General features: G+C 40.2%; 1 protein-coding gene across 1 annotated transcript; it reads right to left on the bottom strand.

The window, feature by feature from the left end:
* Positions 1-2,404: 2,404 nt before the first annotated feature.
* jakmip2 (janus kinase and microtubule interacting protein 2) lies at positions 2,405-21,645 on the bottom strand. The gene is made up of 23 exons (XM_026328207.1): positions 21,511-21,645; positions 15,029-15,277; positions 13,843-14,097; positions 13,359-13,601; positions 12,740-12,949; positions 12,186-12,284; positions 11,905-12,051; positions 11,659-11,799; positions 11,215-11,271; positions 10,842-10,964; positions 10,557-10,685; positions 10,131-10,214; positions 9,656-9,718; positions 9,428-9,526; positions 8,199-8,300; positions 7,907-7,960; positions 7,753-7,818; positions 7,588-7,656; positions 7,397-7,474; positions 7,148-7,198; positions 6,539-6,691; positions 6,251-6,316; positions 2,405-4,588 (listed from the first exon to the last, which is right to left on the bottom strand). The coding sequence occupies exons 2-23, from the start codon at positions 15,155-15,157 to the stop codon at positions 4,298-4,300; spliced, it is 2,709 nt and encodes a 902-aa protein (XP_026183992.1). The 5' UTR covers positions 15,158-15,277; positions 21,511-21,645; the 3' UTR covers positions 2,405-4,297.
* Positions 21,646-23,264: the final 1,619 nt, after the last annotated feature.

The following is a 23,264-nucleotide window of genomic DNA, read 5'->3' on the forward strand; positions in this document are numbered from 1 at the left end:
ATCTAAGAGAAGGAGGACAGTGCTGCGAGGTGGATGCCGAGTACGGCTGTCTTCAAAAGCAGACTGTTGGGTGGGACCAGACTGACGAGGAGGCAATGGAGCCATCAGCTCACTTTGGCTGGCTTTCACTGCTGGTGATATCACCACTGCTGCAAGCCATAATAACAACACAGTCAGTTGTTTATTGCTTTTGGGTGCAACTGAATTTTTCTGTGTTTCCGCGGTCACATTAAACGACATAAAATTCCTTTATTTTGAAACAAACAGGCCACATAATGGCCTGAAATTTGCACTATTTTGGATGAGATGCAGAGCCCTGTGTTTGGCACTAGGTCAAGAGGATCACCAAAGGGATGCTGCTCGGACATAACAAGGCTTTTAAAGTAATGACAGCAGCAGGAACCTATCCTCCATCTTCAAATTAAAAATGGATGTAAGGTATACCAGCTAGTAAAATGAATGGCCCCCATAAGACAATAGCTTTTACTGTACATTGACACTGGCTTAAGTGCATGTTCATTTAGGCAAGATGGAATGACAGCAGATAGGACAGACTTTGGCAAATTTATACTGAGTGGTCTTCATGGATTTGGCACAAAATGCCTTACAGCGAGTGAAGAAGTGGGTAAGTGGGCCACTGTTCCACAGGCAAGTCAATAGGAGTTAATTCAAGTACTAAACAATAATGAATAATATCTGACATGTTACACGTGGGTTCTACATAACGATAGCTCACATTTATATAAGACATTTCATTTGTTCTGGCGTCTGTATGACACTCATTTATTAGTGTATATATTTAGAAGTTCCTTCCCAGTAATGGATTGAGAATGTAACAAGTCACTCATTCACTTTTGTTTGTTTAAAAAAAAAAAAAAGAAACGTGTGTATTGCAAATGAGTGATTTCTTCCAACTACTATTAGATAATTTAGTGAAAGCAAATTCGTGCTGCCACTCTCACATGTTTAATGGGACCAGTGTTGCTAAGCAGCTGAACAGAACAGACTCGGCAGCTGCGTCCACCTGGGACGCTCTGGCTGCTGACCAGCTGCTGCTGAAATAAGGTTAAAGAATCTCAGAGTATGGACAGTCAAACGTTTCAATGTTGTAGACCTTACAGTGAGGCAGGGTTGCTTCTGCATGTCATTCTATATGACCCATAACTAACGTATGACCTGTAAACTGTCCACCCTTTTCTGTCAAATGGAAAAAGAAAGGCATTTACAGTTGGTTTTCTGCATTTACAGTTGGTTTTCTCCATTAGCACACACTAGATATGTCACCAAGGGCTATTCAAAAAGTTAGAAATATGCAGAATTTAATGTAGAGGCAGAAAAATGGTACACTGACTATGCTCTTTTTTTCGAAAACAGTTATTCACTCTAACACTCTAACCTCTGTATGCGCGGTGAAAAGAGGAAAGACAGACGTGTTTTTATGACAGACATCCTTTGGCAGAGCTGTACAGCACAAAACCTGGCTTGACCCCCAGTTCTTGTCTGGATTGGCAAGGACAGTCACAACTAAAGTGAAAAGACAGACTGTTATCCTGGAGTGACTCTGCTCTGTGTTTCGCAGAGCTAAAATAAAAAAGCCCAAAATGTGGAAAATCCTGCTGTTCAACAAGCTTGTGGGACAACTGAAGCATTCACATCTTCAGTGCAGGAAGGTTTTATGATCCTTATAATATGCCACAAGTCTTTAAAATGTTTCATAACACTGTGCACTGAAAAAGCAGAAAAATATCACAGAAAAAGTCATTTGCATTGATAAATACTAGGATGTACAGTAGCTACAGCACCCTTGGTACTTCTGTCCACTGATTATGAATGAAATGCACTGAACTAAATCAGATGAAGGAATAATCATAACCAGTCATAGCTCAAAGCCCATTTCCCTCTTCCTGGCCTGAACATAACCCCATTAGCTGCAAACACAGATGACAGCTGCTAGAAGACACAGAGGAGGCAGCAATAAAGTGCTACATAGACAACAAAATGATGCCTAATGTAAAACACATAGAACATATGTAGAAAATATGGGATTAAAAGTTTAATTTGTACAAATCCCATTTAGGAGCTGGAGCCTTCACTTTTTTTTGGCATGATCTTGGATGGACAGAGCAGCCAGAGCTTGGAGAACAGCTACTAAATGGACCTCGTGGTGAGATTTTCTCAATTGTGATGAATCCAGCAGCTAAATAATTAATAACGAAACATTTAATATAGTCACAAACTCAAATAAAAAGATGAATAGCAAACAGGACAAGTATGTATGTAATGATGATGTGAAAGAAGACAATTTACCATTTAAGGTCAAAGGCCATGATATATTTTTTAAATTTTTTACAGCATCACTTCTTTTTTAGTTTATTTAATAATCTAGATGAAAGTAGTAGGAGGGTTAAATTCTCGTTGGAAGACAGATGGGATAAAGATAAAAAAAAATCTCTGTGAAATAAAAAAAGAAATATACATTACATTACATGATAATATCCATCGCCTGAAAAAATCATTAAGGAACACAAGCAGGGGAAAGTGCATTTAAGGCAACCGCTAGTTAGCTGAGTTTGCACAAAAATAGTTTGACTCCTTCCCCTCAGTAAGTCAAAGTGAATGGAGTGTGTCGGCCAGCGAAGGGCTTCCCTAGACAAGTGGATGGAGCCTGATATGAAGCTCACCAGCTCAGGTACACAGGGAACAAGCAGTCAACTTATAAATATTGAAGGGCCTGGGCAGAGAAGTGGAGCAGGTGTAGTGTTGCATTCACTTTCTCCTGTTTCATTTTGGGGAAGTGGACACCTTAAAGGTGTTTAATAGAAGAGAGATGTTAGTATCAAAGACATTTTGCTAAGTAAAAAAGAGGGGTGGAGAGAGAACCTGCAGTATTTGTGTGTCCATTTTGGACCAGAAAGTTCTGATGATGTAACTATTTTAATTTTTTTAATTTAATCCAATCAATCATCCAACCAGAGCTGATAAAGATATTTTGCAACATAGTCAGAAAATATTTACATGTTTGTTAAAACGTGTATTTTTAAAGGGTGAACTGAAAGTCGCACAGGTGAAACCAGTTCCCCCTGCTGGTCAACCGGTGCAACACATGTTAAACAGCAGAGAAATAAATGCAGTACACTGTATGAGATACAGAATGGGGAAAAAGGGACAGGGGATGCAGATATTCCATTATTCCACATTCATAATCCAATGATTTTTCAGTTATAATTTTAACATAAATAAAGCTCATCTTTGCAGCTGTCACCACAACAACATGGCAACTTATACCCTATTAAAGTCATTTATAAACTGCCAAGTACTTCAACTGTTCAAGCTGCTTCAGACTAAAAGAAAAGTGCAACTATTCACAGAAATAAAAAGGGAGGCTACATGAAAAAATTCAGACACATATACATATCAACAAATGTATATATTACAGTACAGAACTGGGATGTTTTCTCTGTGGAAATCTTGGGAGAGTTTCTGAATGGTGGGAGCTGTAAAAAAGAAAGATAACCAGAGAGTAAAGCTCTTGCAGTCTGCTGGCTTTTGAGAAAAATTAAGACGTGCTTTGACAATCTGTAGGTTTTTCTGTGGAGATCCAGCCTGAGTGGAGCTGGGTCTGAATGCGTCAGAGCCCCTGTAATCTTTTCTCCCTTAATCTGTCTTCACTCAGATCTGGCCTGTGTCAGGTGAAGACGTGTCACCCTGAGTGTCCTGTATCCCCCTTTAGTGTCTGTACACACCAGTCTCTGCAGTGTAGTTCTGTCCTTTTCCAGGTTTAAACTCTGGAGAGTCCAAGCAGTCTGTGTGAGCACCATTCTGGGAACAGCGAGAGCAGGACAGCCAGTGAGACACCATGTCCCAACTTTAGAACCTGACCTGAGACCAGTACTTTTCAAATGGCCTCTGTATTCTTGGGCCCTGAGTTGGCTCGCTTCTGTTCACTGAGAGGTTGCATTCGTGAAGAACGCCCTTCCAGGATTGGAAATAAAGGAAAGCAGAGGAAAAGAAGAGATGCTGTGGTCTGGTGGTTTGTTTGCCTCATTGTCTCTGAGTTTTTTTCTGCGTGTTTATATTCCCACTGTGGCTAAATGGTGGTGAATGGAGTATTATTACCCTGCACAGCAGAGAGCACATTTTCCAGGCTTTGGTTTGGATTTGTCAAAGCGTGTGTGTGTGTGTGTGTGTGTGTGTGTTTGCATCCGCACGCTTCTGTGTATGCATGCGTGGCTGTAAACTGTACGTATGCAGGTACAGTGTGTGTACAAGTCTAATTGTGTGTCATTCTTGCAGTATGTTATAGTACTCCCAGCTGTTTGGAGAGACCATTAATGTCCAACTTTAAAAAATATCGTCCTGGGGCAGCAACTTTAGAACCCCAACCCAATTTGAAAAAAAAAACAAAAAACAAAAGAGTAAAATCCGGAGTGTGAACATCCATGGCCAACACGTGACAAATCCACCTTAAACTGACACCAGTCACTGATTTTATGACACTTAGAGCCACTGCCACACACACTGTTCCACGCTTGTCCAGAAAATAAATAACACTGCAGTCACAAACAAGACCTCCAAGCTGACACACCACCTGAGTGACAGAGGGAGAGAGAGGGGAGTCACAGAATAAGTACTGTGATTTTAACATACACTGAGCATTATATAACTGATAAATCAAAATGTATTCAGTAAATATCTTACTGCAGTTAATCGTAAGCCAATTAGTGCAGTATATTATACGAGTAATCCGTATTTTCATAATTTACAGTCCTCCATGGGCTGCTTGTAATTACTTTACTCTTACTGCAGTTTTTTCATTCTCTTCTTTGCTTGGGTGTCACCCTGAAATGTCGATTTAATCAAATAACAAAAGGCCAGATAAAACCTCTGAACACTACCAGCTCTGCACCAATCAGCAGCTACAGTTAGCAAGCAGCCGCTGAACACATTAGAACATTTAGCTCCAGATATTTGTCTCAGCAGTTGATAGACAATAAAACAGAGCTAAAAGATAAGTGCATGGGTTAAAAGAAACATGGCTTAAATGAAGTGTACACAAGGGATGACGACGATGACACTGTTTGCGTTCTGAGTAGTCTGTTCTCCAGCATTTTAAGAGTTAAACATGATCCGCTCATGATGGAAAAATACATGAACATAATGCACGAGCATAAGATGCAGAAAATGCAATAAGACGGATTGGAAACCAGTAAATGTGCAGACCAGGGTCAAATCATGTTTCCTCCTCAGTCACCCAGTTGTCATCACTGTACAACTTGTAGTGAATCTGTTAATATTTAATGTTAGTGTGAGGACCAAGACCAGGCAGGAGTCGTATTCTGAAACATCATGTACAATTTAACTGGATTTAATTTTACTATTTGCAGCATACAGTTTAATTAAGACATAATCTGTGCTAACAATTGCTTTCATTTAAATTACATGATGTGTAAACACCACATGTGATTACTTAGAAACTATTATTAAAATTATTTGTTGAAAACAATATTAAATTCCCTTCAGTTACTCTACAGGTCAGACGCATCAGGACATTACACAGTAAACAGTATTAACATGTTATGGAAATGCATTTTGAGGTCTAATGAGATCTAATGAGATCAGTGTGTGCAGTGTCCACTGCTCACTTGTGGTTCTGCTTTAGCAGGAAAGTATTTGACCGAGGTCCAGAAAGTGTTGGTTTGAATTTTCTACCTAAACCCCACAGGACTCACCTCTGCTACAGGACACGCCAAAGACTTCAAGGCCAAAGGATAAAGGCAAGAGAAAAGAACAAGAATAGAAACAAAAACTGGAGCAGGAAAGAAAAGAGGTGAAGAAGGGACAAAGAAAGTGAGAGAATTAGAGGAACGCTTGACATCTGTTAGTAACAGCAGAGACAGAAACAGAGGTTCACTGTACAGCTGGAACAGTAATAACGAAGCCATATTCCTGGAGTCTCTTACAGTGTGTAAGTGTATAAAATGGCTTCATTATACTCTTTTTGAGCTTCTTGGAGTTTGTCCTATGCCTCTTCTTCTAAGCACTTTAAATTCACATCAACATTGATCTGACAGCACTTAGGGTAAAAAAACAAAAAACAACAACATCCCCTTAAATGTGGCTGCCTCCAAGCAAAGATCTTTAAACTAATGAACTTAACAATTCATGGTGAGTTGTATAATCAAGCGGTTGGACCTTCATTAACACACAGATGTATTCATGTATTAACAGAAAGACATAAAGCATGGCCTACCTTTTCCTCCAGGTCTTTAATCTGCCTCCTCTGGATTTCTGTCTTATCTTCAAGGTCACGAATTCTCTGCAAATATTCAGAGAGAAAACTGTAAGAAATGTGTATCTTTGTTGGGAGGCAGGAGGCTGTGGAGGAGGACGCAAAGTCAGTCCTCTACAAGGAAGAACCTTCCTCACACATACTGTACAATAAAACCTGCAATGCTGTTTTCACACAAAGCTCTTTCATCACACACACACACACACACACACACACACACATATGCTGTTGGTGCAGACGGAGACGGACCTGGTGTGCCTGGTGCAGCAGCTCCATCCTCTCCTGGAGGATCTGGCAGTCGTACTCTCGACTCTTCCTCAGCATCTGCCTCCTCAGCTTCTCCACCGCTGTCCGCAGCTCGTCCCTCTGAAGCTCATCCAGAGGCTCCCCGTACTTTATCACCTGGATGAAGGAGACAGGCATCACAAAAAGTAGATGATGGATCAAAAACCAATCCATAACATATGGCATTACATCCACTCTTCTTACATAGTGGAAATACTTTTTATATCCACTGAGGCACCGGCAGAGGAATCCAGAAATCTGTTTTTTATATTTGTGTTGATTATGTCGAAGTCTCCAGAGTAAATCATTTATTGAATAAAACAATGTAAATAGGTCACGTCGACTCCACTTCGAAATGCACAGATATTTCAAATGAGTGGGAATCGCATGAGCACAAGGATACATGTTCAAAGTAAATTCAATTTGGCCTCACCCCTCTAGTGTTTCAGATTACATTCATGTAATCACACGGGTGTTTGCCAGCTGTGACACTTCAGAATAAATAAACTGATTCTTGTATGACTTTTAGTTTTTGTAATGATAAGGCTGTAATATGTTGGGAAATGAAAGAACCTTATCCTGCTGCAGGGCGTTGTACAACGTTGCTTCCAACTCCTGGATTTGCTGTAGAGAGAAAAAACAATGGGTTGATATTAATTTAATGAAACACAGCAAATCTGGCCCTAAACTGAACCTTACACTTATAATTCATAATTCTAACCACAACCCTGAAAAATATGGTAAATATACTGGTCCTCAAATGGGACAAGATATAATGTCTCCACAGACATAGAATGGAAACACACAGACACACAAACATACCATGTAGGCCTGGTCCAGGGCCTGTTTTCTGAAGTCCAGCTCCTCTTCCAGATATCCTTTCTGCTTACAGAACATCTCCTGCACAGAAGAAGGAGGTCAGGGTACAGGTATTACTGACAACATCGATCATATCCCACCTCACAATTGTGTTAAAAAAATGTATTTGTCTGTACATGATTATTGTGACTCACCATCTCTAGTTCCAGGTCCATCATCTTCTGGTGCAGTGCAGCCTCTGTCCCTTCAATCTGTTGAATCCACTAGAGGGCAACAAAGAGCAAAAGACAAATCAGTGCAGCACAAACTATTCTCTGCGCTGGTGTTTTAACGTTCGGACCTCAAATTTCTAAACTTACCTTTTCTGCTAGTGACAAAACAGTGCTAGCCTGAATAATGGCCACTTGCTCCTCGTTTCTTAAGTTCTATGTAAAAGGAAAAATAAAACTTCAAGTAATAATGTACATGTTTTAGTGTCATGTGACGATGATGTGTTAAATTCATGTGAATTACCCCGTTGTCTCCCAGAATGTCTAGAAGTTTAATGAGGTCTGGTATGCACACGTCCTGTGAAGGAAACAAAATAAATCAGTTAAATTAAATAATTTACCTTCAATTTTTACTTTTATTTGAGATTTTTTTAAAATTATAACATGTTCCAAGTAAATTTATAGCTGCTTGTTAGACTTTAAAACTAAGACACTTCATATGGCTGTGGGCATAAGAATTGTGGGTGATATTGAAGTGGGATCCCTGATAAGGACACAGTACTCTACTGATAAAACATAAAAATCCCTTGACTTACCTTGACTCCTTCCTTCATACAGTAGATCTGCAGTGCACTGACTCCCTCAGAGAAGGGATGCATCCTCAGGTGGTTGAATGGAGGAGACCTCCTTTCACGCTCCTGCAACAGAAAGGCACATTTCATTGTACACACATTGTACAAAAGAGTCCCTCTTGATTCTGCAATGGACCAGACTGAAAGCATAAAGCTCACATGGCTGGTAGACAAACAACCAAAACTCCCTATTCATTTTAAATTAACCTCATTGTTTTTGCTTTTATCTGCTCCTGTACTGACCCCTGTGCTCCGTCCACGGTTTTTGCTGCTGATTTTATTTTTTCAGTGATGTCGGAAGTTTCAGTAGGTGGCGCCCACACCATCCACACGCCACAGACAGAACACAAAGACTGTCAGCTACACATCAGCCTGACTGACAGGCTGGTGGGCTGCCTGTCTCTATCTCTGAGTGACTGGAGTGAAAAATGGTAATTAATTATCTGGTATGTTAAAGAATTTAGTGCTTTATTTACTGTGCAAGGTTCAGCATGAGGCCCTGCACAAAACGGAGATTTTACTCATCAAACCCTCATGTTGCTTTTCACCATTTAATAATATAGGCCTTCCTTACAAGACGCAATGGGTTTATAAATGTGTAGAAGGAAAACTTTACGTACCACAACCCTGCTTTATAAATGGTTCAGTCTTTTTTTTAACATTTAAAATGTCTTTAACGTATAATCTGAGATCCTGATCTCCAGGACACCAGGCTAAGAGCTCAAGTGGAAAATGGTTCAGACAAACCACTACAAAGTGGCCAACATCTGATTTGTGTTTAATTCATTTCTATACAAGACTTCCACAAAAAAGATCTTGACTGCAGAACAAATAGTGGTAAAATGTTTAGATGGATATTTCTCTTTAATCATTAAAATGAATATGCTGCATGGATACAGTGACAGAGGTTTTGTAAAGGATATGTTTGCACCATTTAAAATGGGTTTTTGAACTTATGCCTATAAAATGATATCATGATGTGGTTACTAAAATGTTTTTTGAAGTCAGTTCAGCACCAATAACATGTTTCAGGTCGACATTGCTGGATCTGAAACCTGTTAGTGAAATGGTTTTTGGATCGGACAGGATTCTGGGTTAGTCTCACAGGACTTAGGCTGCAAAACTTAATATTCTGGACTTTGTATGGCATCTTCAGGATTGTTTGGACTCTTGCTAAACTCTTTGTGACTCACCTCTAGCTCCAGTATCCTAAACTCTAACAGCTCATTCTGGTCTTTGGAGTCCTGTAGCTCCTGCTGCAGCCGACTGGACTCTGTCTCCACTTTTTCCACCTGCACCCAGAATGAATGAGCAGACAGACAGATGATATTCGGAGGATATTTTCCACAAACTCCACACGAACTGCAATCATCTTTAGAAATACTGCAAATGTTTCATTACTGGAAAAGGAAATGGCCAACCTTCTCTAATAGCTCCTGATTCCTTCGTAAGAAGAGCTGCTTTTCCTCGACCCATTTAGAGTCCTGACAAAGGACGGAGAAAAGTGATTCCTTAAATCGAAGCCATCTAAACAAACATTTTGTTTCAAGAAATACCAGCTTCCTTTTGATTTATTTTCCTCTGTTTTTCCTTCATATGGAAAAATTTGGTCTTCCAAAATAAAAAACAACATATACAGCATACAGTATTTCATGCAGTGTCTAATGTGCTAATTATCTAAGATGTCAACACAAAATAAATTTGTCTTTCTCATGAAGAGTTTCAGTTCAGTGAGTAAACTTCACAATGAGGCCTACACGTCACATTTGCAGTCGCCCTCCATAATTTACTTTGAGGGAGTGCTGCTAATATTTATTACACTGGAGAACATTACATTGTTATTGTTTCTGTTATTTCGCCTAAATGCAAGTGCCTTCATTCACGTGTGTGTCCCACCTGTCCCTTCATGGTCAGTTCCTTCTCCAAGTCCTCTATTTTGGCTTTATACCTGAGAACGTCTGCTTGGAGCTGCTCCTGAGCCTGAAACAAGAGCAAAACAGGCATCAACTATACAATGAAAGAAATCACAGCTTTTTAAAATCGTGCGTTAGAACAGATTTGTCAGTTTAGCAATTCTGTGTAACTCAGATCACACAGCTGTTTGACACGTATGTGTTACAACCATGTCTGTTCCAAGAGCTCTCTTCCACCTTCCTCCAACATAAAATACAAAAGGAAATTGCAAAGATTTTTAAACATTTGCATTCCTTGCACTACGGAGCACATTGTTGTTCTTACGCTGATGCTTGTGGTTTTGTAATTAATGATAATCTAGTCCTAACTTAAGTTTTCTTTGATCTTCTCACTGTGTGCTGTAGGTACCTTGGCTTCAATCTCAGCGTCCAGGATTCCTCCTTTCTGTTCCTGCAGCAGGGCGTAGGCTCGCTGTAAGGCCTGGTACTCCCGGGTCAGCTGACGGAAACGCAGCTCCGACTCCTCATTGGCTAGACCCTTATTTGACACAAGCAGGTTAGAGATTAAATGTTATGGCTGCACTGAACTAATGTAGTAACACTAGGGGTCACTGATGTCAATGTACAGTCAATAAAAGACTCCACAAGATGGAAGGTGAACTACACATTTGGGGTAAGAATATGAATCTCTCACGTCGTCCAGGTCTTCGTCCGGAGTCGCAGGAGTTCTGTCCATCCGGAACGAAGCCACTGAGGACGACTCAGAGTCCATGGACTCTTCATCATATCCAAAGAAGGTGTCCACCACGATGTGTCTCTGCAGAAAAGAATTGAAATATTTTGTTTTTAGTAATGTTTGTAGTCAGTAAAATATTCTCCTATAGCAGTAGGATTATATCTGACATTACTACTGTGGAAAAATCTTTACACAAACTAGTTATTTATTTTATCCTTAAGTACAGCGAACAACAAAGATTTTATTTTGTGTTATCACAGAAAACACTGTCACAAAATGTGTTTGCTGGCGTGATATGACAGTAACTAGGGACAAATTTCATTCTTTCTACCTTTATTGGCCTCGAACTTCTTTTATGCCTTTTCTTTCTTAGTAGTTTCTCTCTGTCCTGGAAAAAACAAACATGAAAATATGAACATGTCCTCCTTATTTATTTCTCTTGTCAAAGTCAAATAAAAGACAAAAAGAAGCAACATCAACACTTAACTGAACTAAACAATAAACACACCCTGTATCATCCTGGAAAGATTGATCATTTTCCATACTCCTGCTATAAAAAACCTCCTGCTGTTTAAATATCATCCAAACAAGTAATGTATGAATTTCAAGATGATAAATGACTCGAAAATTCTTTAAGTCTCACACTTTTTAATATATTTATCCAATAAAACATGTAAAGAAGAGCCTGTCTGTGCATATTGTAGTTTTTTTCTAACAAAAAAAGCCTGTTTTGCTAATGCTAACGCTAACTTGGCGTATTGAAAAAGAACTGTACTCTTGTGAGCTCGTCGATCATGCTTTGCTGCTCCAGGACTTGAAGCTTAAGAAAGGCTATTTCCTGGTCATCATGAGCTTGGTCCAGGTCATTCAGAGACTTAAGCTTTTTCAGTGGAGGATGGGAGCTGATCTTCTCCTTCTGTAGCCACACGACACACAAAAACACATATTGTTAATCATCTGTCCCGTTTACAAAATATTATATTATGTACACACTATGATGCTAATGTGACTTTGTGCTGACCATCTCCAGGTTCTCCTTGGTCAGGCTCTTCAGTTTCTCCTCCAGCTTCTGGATAGTCTGGGTCAAATCATCATTTCTCTTGTTCAGCAGCTTGTTCTTGTCCAGCAGGGGCTTGCACTGCTTTTCCGACTCCCGAACTCGCTTCAGCTGGTGAGACAGACAGACATGAGGATGCAGTAAATGGTGACTGGCATAAGGAAGGTGAAGAGCAGAAGAATGAAGCCTGGACAGCTGAAGAGACGATAGAAAGAAAAAACTAAGGTCCTTTATTTTGATCATACCAGTTCATTCCTCTCATCGACCAGCAGCGAGTTGCGGTCCTCCAGTTTGCGGATAGTTGAGTTAAGTTCAGCCATTCGCCTCTGGTTTCTCCTCAAGTCCTGCAACAAAACAAACAACAAAATTAAGTATAATTGAAGAAGGAAACTGATGTTCTTAAAATAAATATCACTGTTAATATGCAAACAGCTTGTGGACATTAAATCTAAATCTGTTACATCAAATCATCATTTATCCTGGCTATCAAACTGTTTCCTTCTTATTTTCAGCTGATCATGGTGCTTTGAAAAATCTCAATTAAACTCTGCATCACACCTCTCATGCTGCTGGCAAGTTATCAGCTGGATGTGTGTTATGGGATCCTCATTTATAAAAACACTCTTAATCTCAAAACCAATCCTGGCATATTGGCACCTCAGCTACAAAGTGGTATTTAAAGAATAAAGCAGAGGAAAACAGGCAGAAAAAGGAGGAAACAGCTCAGAGTTTCACTGAAATCAATAGGTTGAGATTCATTTATTAAAAGAACGAGTCCCAGCTCTTCCTCTCTCCTTACTGGGCTGCCACAGTGCTCTGCTCCATCTCCAGCTCTGCCTGGAATCTCTCTTTTTGGGCTTCCCAGGCCACACTCAGCCTCCTTGACAAGAAACAGTTGTTCATCCAGTGCATCTTTCTGAAGCTGCAGCTTCTGCAAGAACCCTGTCGTTGACTCCAGCTCCTTCTCCAGAGCGAAGATGGTGCGATCTTTAGATCTGATTTCATCCACCTATAGTGAAGAAGTTGAGATTAACATGAGGCACATGTCATTTTACTGTAGCTAAGTTTAAAACCTTACACCACCTGGGCTCAGCTTCTTAAATGTAAGTATGTGCTGCCTTTCTCATTTACAGATTGTTGTAAATGAAATACCTTTGAAGTTTTTTTATTGTAACATTTTTCTGTACTGTCTAAGAAACTGAAGTGTTATTTTTAGACATTTTATGGACTAAAAGACTTAAAAATGGATTTGACAGACATTTTTTATTGAAATGAATGAAAACATCCATCAGTTCTATAGCACATACAACAGAAATGTAGCACACATACCACTAGTACTTTCTAATATTTGAATATTATAATTACTCCGTTGTTAAGTATTTAGTATTACAATATTTAGTAGTGAGGTGTGTGTGTACCAGTCTGCGGATGTCCCTCTCACAGTCCCATTTGATCTTGGAGATCTGCTCCTGGTGCTGCTGGTGCTCCACCCGCAGGTCACCAGCTTTCATCTTGTCGGCCTGGATCATGTTGCTCAGAGCCTCGTCGGTCTGCTTCTTAGCAGTTTTCAGCTCTGCTATCTCCTGCAGGAGCTTCACTCTCTCCTGGTCAAAGAAGCGACGTGCGTCCTCCTTGGCCTCCAGGGTCAGTGCGGTGCGCACCTGCACAGGAAGTGGGGGGGGTATTCACATGGTTTGGTTACATTTCAATGATTACTTGAGGGAAGGAGTTACTAGTAATGAGCCTTTATCTCTACAGCTCCATTTGAAGCTTTTTAGCAGGAAGTGATAGTGACTGTCTGCTCCAAGCCCACCTGTCTGTCTCTGGTTCAGTGCTATTTGCTTCCCAACTGCAAAAATTTCTCTCTGATCAATCACTAACTTCACATTATCTGAACCCCACCTTCTCTCCACTGCCGTCCCGTATGGCGTTCAGGGCAGCTTTGAGCCTCTGGTTCTCCTGGTCTTTGATTTTTGCGTGGCGGGCCAGCTCCTGCTCATGCTGCCGTGTCAGGTTTTCCCTGAGAGCCTGGAGCTCCTTTTGCTTTTCCTCGTGCCACTTGGCACGCTGCTCTGTTAACATGGCAGTGTGACGGTGCTGTTCCTGCTCTCGCGCCCGCTTCACCTCCTGCACTTTGTCGCGCTCCAGCTTGCTCACCTTTGAGACGAGTGACAGCGAAAGAGGAGAGAGGAATTAGGTTTTGTTAGACAGCTGACATACCCACTACTGCACTGCCAGCAGCTGTCAGCCATTACCTTTGAACCATCAAGTCTTTGGTTTAATTATCTTCCTTTATTTAATTGTAATTGATTTAATGCTGAGGCTAAAAGTTTATTAGTCCTGAGCTTTTACCAATGAACTTTCACATTAACGCAATTGTGTCGGTTCAGTTTCAGACCTGGTTAGAACAAAATTATTCTTCAAAGAAAAACTATTTCCTGCATTCACATACATTTTTCCAGGCTAGCAAATAACTAACTGTATATAATATACCACCATACTGAAATAAATGATTTTTCTTTCCATAATAATGAAGGCAAAACCACAAAAATTTGAAATCTTGTATAGAGTAGCGTCTGTGCTCTCTCTCTCTCTCGGTCTATGTGCTGCGCCAACAAACACCACAAGTGAGGCTGAATCCAGACTTGCAGACTGAACCCTCGCAGACTTCTGTCATACAGACCCTGATATGTTCACCCTCATCATATCAAGTCTACAAGAGAACGCTGGGCCATGAAGGGATGAAATGTGTTAGGACAGTACTTCAGACTTCAGTTGTTCCCATAAATATGAACTGAAATGTCTGACCCTGTGACCCATTTCAAGTCCAACTTATTCAGCCTATGTATATTCTATCAAAAACCTTTAACTTAGACATAAAAATATGAAAAGTAAATAAATTCTGAACAAAATAACATTATTGTTAATTTGCAGTGACCTCTGAACATCTGGATTCAGCCTAAGATAAAATAAGGCATGAAAAACTAAAAATCAAAATACTCCACTCACTGATTTGATTCTGAAAGTGAACTACAATATTTGAAAAATTCAGGGCAAATGTGTTTTGTGTTTTGAAGTTGAGCACCACCTTGCATTTTTCTTGGTGCAGTTCTATCTGAATGTCAGTCAGCTTGGACCTGAGATCTTCATTGGCTGCCTGCAGGGCAGAGATAAGCGCTTCGGGCTTCTCGCCCTTCGTACGCCCTTTCTTGGCCATTGGGTGAAATACTAGAGAGGCTCTTCTGATGCTTTCATTGAGACTTCACAGTAACTTTCCAAGCGGCTCCCACGGTTTCCAAGTCCTCCTCTTCCTCATTCTTCTATCAGACAAAAGGGCCTGGGGGTGGAGGAGAGACAAAGAGAGACAGGCTGAGACATAATCCACCATGCAGAGGTAACATCAGACTTGGTGCATGTGTGGACATCACCTCAATGTGTGTGTGAAACATGAGAACAGGCAACAGGACAGAGTTTACAGGGATTGTTCTAAGGCTGGATATTGGTACTTAAAATGGAGTCAAAATGAGCAGGAGTAGCTGGTCAAACCTTCTACTGGTGATGTCTGTCATGTTAAAATGCCAACTCATGAATCTACCTCCTATACAGTATGTTGTGTTGTTGAAATAAAAGAAGTGAAGTTTCTGTTTGACTGTTATTAGTACGAGGATAGTTGATACCCTGCCCAAACAAATATGGGCTATAACAACATGTAGGCCAACAGGACTTTGACTCCAAAGTGATGGTGCAGCAGTATATTAATCCATAGAGCCACAACAAAGTCTTATTTCATTTATTATTTAAGAATAATCATTTCTGAAGAAGACTGTATGAAGTCTGATTTTTTTACTTTCAAATTTTATATAAGAATAAATCAGTGATATTGTCCTGATCATAACGGATTTGTTGGATGTTGTGTTTTGGGACAGGTGGCTATCTGGGTATGCAGAGTCAGTGGTAATCCTTCCTGACTTCCTGCTTGAGGTCAGCTGAAAGCCAATGGCCTGCTGAGCACCACAGGTAGACACGCTTAGTTCTTACACTCCTGCAGCAGAGCTCAGACTAAAATCTCAGCTCATTCATGCTCTGTGGTTAGTGAGTAGCTCTCTAAGCTAATGTGGCTGCTCATTTCAGCTAATTCCATTCAACAGTTTAATTTCTTTTATTGTGGTCACCTGTAGTGCCACTGCACAGTATTTATAGGACATAGGTAAAGATTGAATTTATAATGCATTACAGAGAATTAAGTCACCTACAAATAAATTATTACTTACTCAGGCACAGGAAGGTCCCAGGTTTGAGTGGGATTCAAACCTAGGGCCTTCTTTCCTTTGGGCTAACCGCTGCACCTCTGCACCGCTGCCGATTCATTACATATCATGTTACTTAAAAAAACATACTGTAAGACTGTACATATGCACATGCATATGAACGTGCACAGAGGAGTTGGATGTTGTCCGTTATAATCTGAGGAGGGATGACATAACATTGCTTAAAAGATTTTGAGATGCAGATTAGAGATAACGCTGTCATCATCGTGTTTAGTCCACATGGGCTTGTGACTCTGCAGGGTCAGGGCCCTTTTTAAAGTGCTGCTGCTCTTTTTAGGAAGAAAAAACCTGTAATGTACTGGAACAAGCTAGCACTAATCAATCAATAATTAATTAATTGGTTTAATTGAGTTAATGCACTTGCTCCCTAGCGTCACTGCATAATAGGCTCCCAGTGATCATTTTCCATTTTCAAACAAAATATTTTCGCAGATTTAAGAATTATGTATTTGTACTTTTTGGAGGCTGTTACACTCAAACTTGTGATCAAACTCAGTGAAAAATATAGCAATAAAAGGATTAAATAGGATTATATAATAGGACTAAATGAGCTGAGACTCAAAAAATAATTTATGAAAACACATGGTACCCATTAGTTCAAACAGCAACAGTGTAAAAATCAAATGTTTTCATGTGCTGGTGTCAAAGCAGTCTAGTGTTATTATTTACTACTATTTACATTTATTATAAGGTCCTTATACATTTCAACTATTTTGATAATTGACCCATCAACCACAGCTCACCATGCCTAGTAATACTGTATTAACCTACCAACCATACACAGCACCAGGCACGGGGAGCTACTTCTGCAGGGTGAGACCAGATATGAATTTGCTGCAAGTCAATCTCCTTGGTGTCATATTGCATTTTCAAGCTGCACTGGGAAATAATGCTCTGGCAAGTCAAATAAACATGACATACCTACAAACAGGCATCATGGGTAATACCGGGCCACCGTTTATCCCTCTGTTCTGTGAATACTGTATGTGAATAAACAAAAGCAACTGCTAAGCACCTTTCCACAGCAGATGACGCACTATTTAACAGGCTCCAAACTGAGCCTGACCAACCTTAAAAGCATCTCAGTCACACCTATATTCTCACAGACACCTAGTTCTCGAACAAATACAAACTGAGAGTAATATGGGGTATTTTAATATATATTGTTATATTGGTTGCCACCGATTTAGCAACTAAATGGAGACAGACATTTTATTGCTGAGGATAAAAGTGAGGAAATCCCCTTAGATGATGTAAAGATGAAGAATCAACTGATCAACCTTAATCCTAATTTAGCATGAAGATTATTAACTAAACCTATGAAGTAAAAAAAAAAAAAGACTATACTGAAAAAGAAGAAAGATGTTAAAGCACCAGTACCTTATCCAGAACTCCTGGCAGCTGCGCCAACAGACGCCCGACAGCTACACTGCAGTACCAGCCTCTCCGACAAGAAATGGCACCATCTGACAAAACTGAGGACCAATTTATATGGACTCCCAAGCAAAGTCACAGACTAACACGAGTTAATGAAACTACTGTCACGCCAGAAAGGGTTTAAAGAACTGCATCGTGCAAAAGCTCTTTACTGTCCTTTCCTCCAAGAACTGATGGACAGGTCATTGAGATCACACATGCATCACACTGTCACTGGATTTTTAAACAGATTTAAACACTGTTGTCGCCTCTGCATATGTACATGAATGATCAAAACAGGCTAAAAAACACACATTGCACCCTAGATACTTTTAAAAAAAACATGCTTTTCTTTCATTCAGTCTTCTTACTGTCCCCTGGACCAAAGTAAACCCAATACTGACTTGTCTTTTAGCTCAAATTTGCTCTTCACCAGGCCTTGGGGTTAATTAGACTCACATCTTGTTAGAAAGTTATTTATCTACTGGAGAGCTGTTAACTTTGTATGGAATACGGTGGCTTTGTTAGAGGTTTCTCCTTAAAATTAGCCTACTGCTGCTGGAACAAAGGCGGATTAGTGTGGTGAGACTGAACCATACAATTAACATAGAGTCCACAAAACCAAAAGCTGCAGAGTCAGGTGATCTTTCCCTGGAGGTTGTCAACTGCTGCACCACTTTTTACATTGCGCACTGTCAAAAGATTGATTAGTGAGGCCTTAGAAACCACTGGATGGACACTCAAATCATTAACTAAATGTAAAGCAAAGCTACACTGTTTTCACTGGGAAGTGAGTAATTGTATGAATGATAAAAAAAAAGTATGAGCTCAGAAAAACGCCAGTCTCTGCCTGAGCAGACTGAGCCATTTAAGAGAGAAATGAAAGAAAGTGTAAGGAACAAGATCAAACAGACTCCAGTGAGCTGAATGGCCCAGTTTCACTATGTAACACTGAACATCTGCAAATATCTCAAGTGTTGGTGTATCACAGTGTGAGCTTTTGCCTGTTAAATACCACAGCAGAAGGCCCACTGGCACCATGACCTACTTTTGACTCCTCAGACATGAAATTTGGGTTTTAGCGCTGGATTTTCGAGAGTCAAGACTCTTGTAGACAAGAGTCTACAAGCACAGGGACAGAAAAATCATCCTTGCTGCTGCCTGTTGGCTTTAGTCTGAGGGTACTGAGGGTTTATAGTGGCCTAAAAAAATATGACTGTTGGTGCATGGACACTCAGATCATATTTATCAGATTTCAGATCTGATTAATGATACGTTAGCGTGCGTGCCAATGCTGCGTTTAGCAATATTTCTACATCAAGTTCCCAAGTGAATTTCATATATTTAGAGAAAAATCCAAAGTCAGATACTATGTTCTGTTGCAATGTGCATCAGTATCAGGCAACTGGATTTATTTAGAGAATTTCCATTCAGTGTAAAAATGATAATTCCATACTGGGAACAGGTGGGAACAGGTGGGAACAGGCGTTTTCTCACCATGGGGCCAACATTTTATCTACCAGGACAAACTATCTGCCCCCCATTACTCCTCCAAACTACAGTGTGAGCCAGACTTTGGTGTAGGGTTATGGTCAGAGTCAGGATGAAAAGTAAGCTTCTGTTGCTTTTAGGTTCATATGTAGATTTGGCATTAGCCTAACAAGGACTGTTACACATAAAATAAGCAAAGGCATGAGTGTGTCTGCAGTGATGCAGTTCAGTTACTGTGATTTAAGAAGAAGAAGATCAGCAAACCTTTTCCATGCAGTAAATTTACAGTAAATGGTGGTCAAGGTTATCACACAAGTACACAAGATCTTAATAATGAATGAGTTACACACATTATATGTTCATCAACAGCTTCATTAATTCATTTGAAATTAGATTTTTTTTTACAACTTTAGCTGCAGGACATTTTTGACAGAGCAAGGTTTGGATTATATGCGGTCTCAAGCCAGATGATGAAAAAAAGCCCATAGACGAAGCATCTCATAATATGTAATCTGGTTATGATCAGTTTGTTTGATTTGTTACATAAAAACTAAAGTCTGACAGATGTTACATAAAGACAACAAATCCTTCTCTGTTTGCAAAGGACTCTGCTTGAGGCACGCATGTTATTTTGTATTTGCTGAAGACTTTTATATCTTTAATAATGAAATGTTACACAGTAATTCCATCACAATCTCATGATAAAATGTAATCCTGAAATGGTCAAAAAAAATATATCTACATTAAACTCTATTTGCTCATTCACATGTGCAGCAGGAATCCAGACTTACCCTAATACTTCTACTGATTTGACTTAATCTATCATTCTGCTGGGGTCTTTCTGGACTAACTTCCTTTCTCCTGATCCTTGTTATGCAATTGAGTCAACAAAAGTTAGTCAGGCGGACGCCCACGCCGTCCAAGTGTCCATGAGCAACTAAAGCTTCATCAGGCCAGAATGTGCTTGTGACGTAAGCTGGTTCAAAGTGTCCTCACATCGGCTGAGATCAAACAGCACCCTGCTGCTTGTTTTGGGATTACGTTTTAGTTCAGGCCTAAAGTGACTTCTAATCCATCTGCCTGAGGTCCAAACATCAATCCTCAGAGCTCCGCTAATGCTGGAAACGGTGCAGGAGAGTGTTGGTTCACATTTGCTTAATGCTTTTGATATTTCAAATGATTCATTTAGATGTGTGGGATCCATCTGACCTACACAGGGATGCTCTGGTTGTGACTGTTTGTACAGATCGTTGTTGTTTATGCATCCTGACTGTCTAATGTCATGTTTGTTTGGTGCTTCACATTCTCACACACATTAAAGTGCATTTTAAGCAGCAAGTTGTACAGTAGAGCTAAAATGATGATCGGCTGAACGAGAGTGCCCACTGATGGTCGATGAGCAGTAACACATGCAGTGCACTGTCTGTCTGAAATAATATAAGCTGTAATTAAATGCAACATGACTTAACGACGTGCAGATACAGGAATGAATGAAACTTGTCTCTGAGCATCACAAGATCTGATGTTATTAATGTTCGAGCCCCAAACAAACGACATTTCTACTTCCTCCCTGCATCACTGTGACAATCCAGCTCAACCTGTGGTGACTGTTACTTTGATTCTGTAACTTATTCCAGTAATTATAACGAACCCGTCTGCTTTGTTGACGCACGGTAATGATCGGCTCCATGTCATTGTGGGCAGTGACTGGCCCACATCTGGTTTCCCAGCAGGGCTGATGTGTGTTGAACCAGGCCAGTGTAACAGCCTGAGGCAGTAGCAGCATCCTCACTGCAGCAGCCCTTCAACAACAGCCAGTAACGTGTGATAACCTGCCAAGCAGGAAATGCTCATACTGCAAACCAAACATGCTGAATTATGTATAGAAGCCACTGCGCATCTGGTTTGAACTGAGGCATCGCCATCCACAGCTGCACAACAAGCAACAAAAAGCCTACCCACGGAAATTACCCACGGATGGAGCCCGATGCAGCGTGAGCATCCGTCGTGTGGAAGAGGGCCCCGAAGCGGACTCAGGATCCTTCCCAGTCATCTCTGAAGGGCTTGTTAGTACAGGCCAAGCTCCGCGACTTCCGACATGCAGGCAAAACCGACGCTACACCACCAAATACGACCCGTTTTCCCGATGTGTGTTATCACACACGACGGTGGTATTTACACTTTCAGACTTTATCTATTCAGCGGTGGAATAAAAACGAGTGTGAGGGATGTGAACCTGACCAGACCAGCAGGCCTGCTACTCCCAGTAGCCCCCCACATCAGACGATGTTAAACCTTCAAACCGCGGAGTTCCCATCCTCTCTCCTTAACTTACCTAGTGACACATCCCCATCGTGCGTGGACTCCTATCTGTGTGAAACCGCGTCCATGGCATGCTCGGCTTTTTTTGTAGAAAAGAAAAAACAGTCGCCCCCTGCGCTATGATCTCAGCATCAGCAGCAGTCCGTACAATGAAGCAGTGACGGCCGGTGGTGATGATGCTGGGAGCCCCGCCTTCCTCCTCCTCCTCCTCCTCCTCCTCCCATGCAGCCACAATGAGCTCACTGGTTCCCAGCTCTGCCGGTGTGACACCTGGGTCCAGCAGCCCAAAACCTCGTCCATCCCGGCCTTTCCCCGTCCATGCTCTGCTGTGATCCTTCTGAAAATGCTGCACAAAGTGGTCCTGCAACTGTACGTGTTGTCAGTGTGACTCTGTAGCTTTCTAATCATTTCCCTGCTGCAATAATAAGCAATAAAAAGCGTATTAATATATGTCAAAACGTTAACATTTATAATAAAGTGCAGGAAAAGAACTAAAACACGTGTAAATTGTATTAATTCTAATTAAAAGGATCTATTTAAATGAATTTTCCTATTCTCACTTAAATGGCATTTTTCCTTCCTTATTCTGCATTAGCAGGAGGCACCAAAGTGTTTGCTATTATTATAATGTTATATAGCTTAATGTTATGTTAGGCTATATAGCGTTAATATTATAATAATGTTATATAGCGTTAATGTTATTATAATGTTATATAACGTACTGTATGTCCTAGATGTGCAAACCACATGGCTCAGACTTTTTAAATGAGTAGAGTTATTGCATTATAAACCTTATACAACATGTTTTGCCTACACAACATTAATGTTATGGTGCCATCATGTCAAAAAGCATATTGTAAACCTGACAACACCAACAACATTCACTCTGCAACATTCAGATATTTAACAGAAAAGTTTTAAATTATCTTCCTTGGTGAACTGCAGTTTATAAATGATGCTAACAATCATGCAGAACATGTGTACAGTTGCCTTCTGTTTAAATTTAGTCACGATTGCCAAATTTAAGATGATAATTTGGACACACTGGAAAAGTTTACACCACTAATTGACCAAGTGACTAAACATGTTATCTGGTATCTAAATTGATACAACTCAGCTTCAATGGCCTATATTTAATATTTCAAAATAAAACCTAAACCACAAGATGCACTTTGCAACATGATATGTAACTTAAACTATAAACCTAATTGTGTAGAAATGAATGCACGGTATGTGTTTCATTTAAAAGATTAATCTGAAATAAACACATGCTTTATATGCTGCACAATATTACACGTTACAGTGAGTTGTAAGGACGATGCAGTGCCCACAGAGTAAGAGGCAGTGCCATCTAAAGATCTCAGACCTGTGCACAACTAGTCTAAATGCTCAAGACCTAACGAGTTAAGGCCAAAATGCTGACTAGTTAAAGCCTCTTTAACCTTACTAGTTAACTAGTAAACAAAATATCCAACATGACAAACAGTTAACCTAACAACACAGGTCTGTGCTAAAAGTGCACAGTGGGTGTGAAGAAGACTTAACAGTATGAGATCAGAGTTTATGCTAAAACTGAAAAACTGTCACTGCTAAAATTGTTACTTTTGGAAAACTAAGTGTTTTCTGTACGTTTGAGGGTATTTCAGCAGCAGCTGTATCAGGTGTCTGGACTGATGTTAAAGTTCCCTAACAAGGATGCAACCTTTGCTTTCTCAGGTTCTCGCTTATAAATAGCACATCAGCAACTCATGTCCATTGAGGGGATTA

This window comes from Mastacembelus armatus, chromosome 14, assembly GCF_900324485.2.
Source record: "Mastacembelus armatus chromosome 14, fMasArm1.2, whole genome shotgun sequence".
Taxonomy (NCBI): domain Eukaryota; kingdom Metazoa; phylum Chordata; class Actinopteri; order Synbranchiformes; family Mastacembelidae; genus Mastacembelus; species Mastacembelus armatus.

Bases quoted from the DNA above. Each gene is read 5' to 3' on its own strand.
- jakmip2 (XM_026328207.1), bottom strand. From the start codon at position 15,157: ATGGCCAAGAAAGGGCGTACGAAGGGCGAGAAGCCCGAAGCGCTTATC. The intron at 12,052-12,185 runs GTATGATCAAAA...CTGTCTCACCAG, and splicing joins TCGATGAGAGGAATGAACTG to CTGAAGCGAGTTCGGGAGTC. The intron at 9,527-9,655 runs GTTGGCCATTTC...TTCTGGGTGCAG, and splicing joins ATCAGGAGCTATTAGAGAAG to GTGGAAAAAGTGGAGACAGA.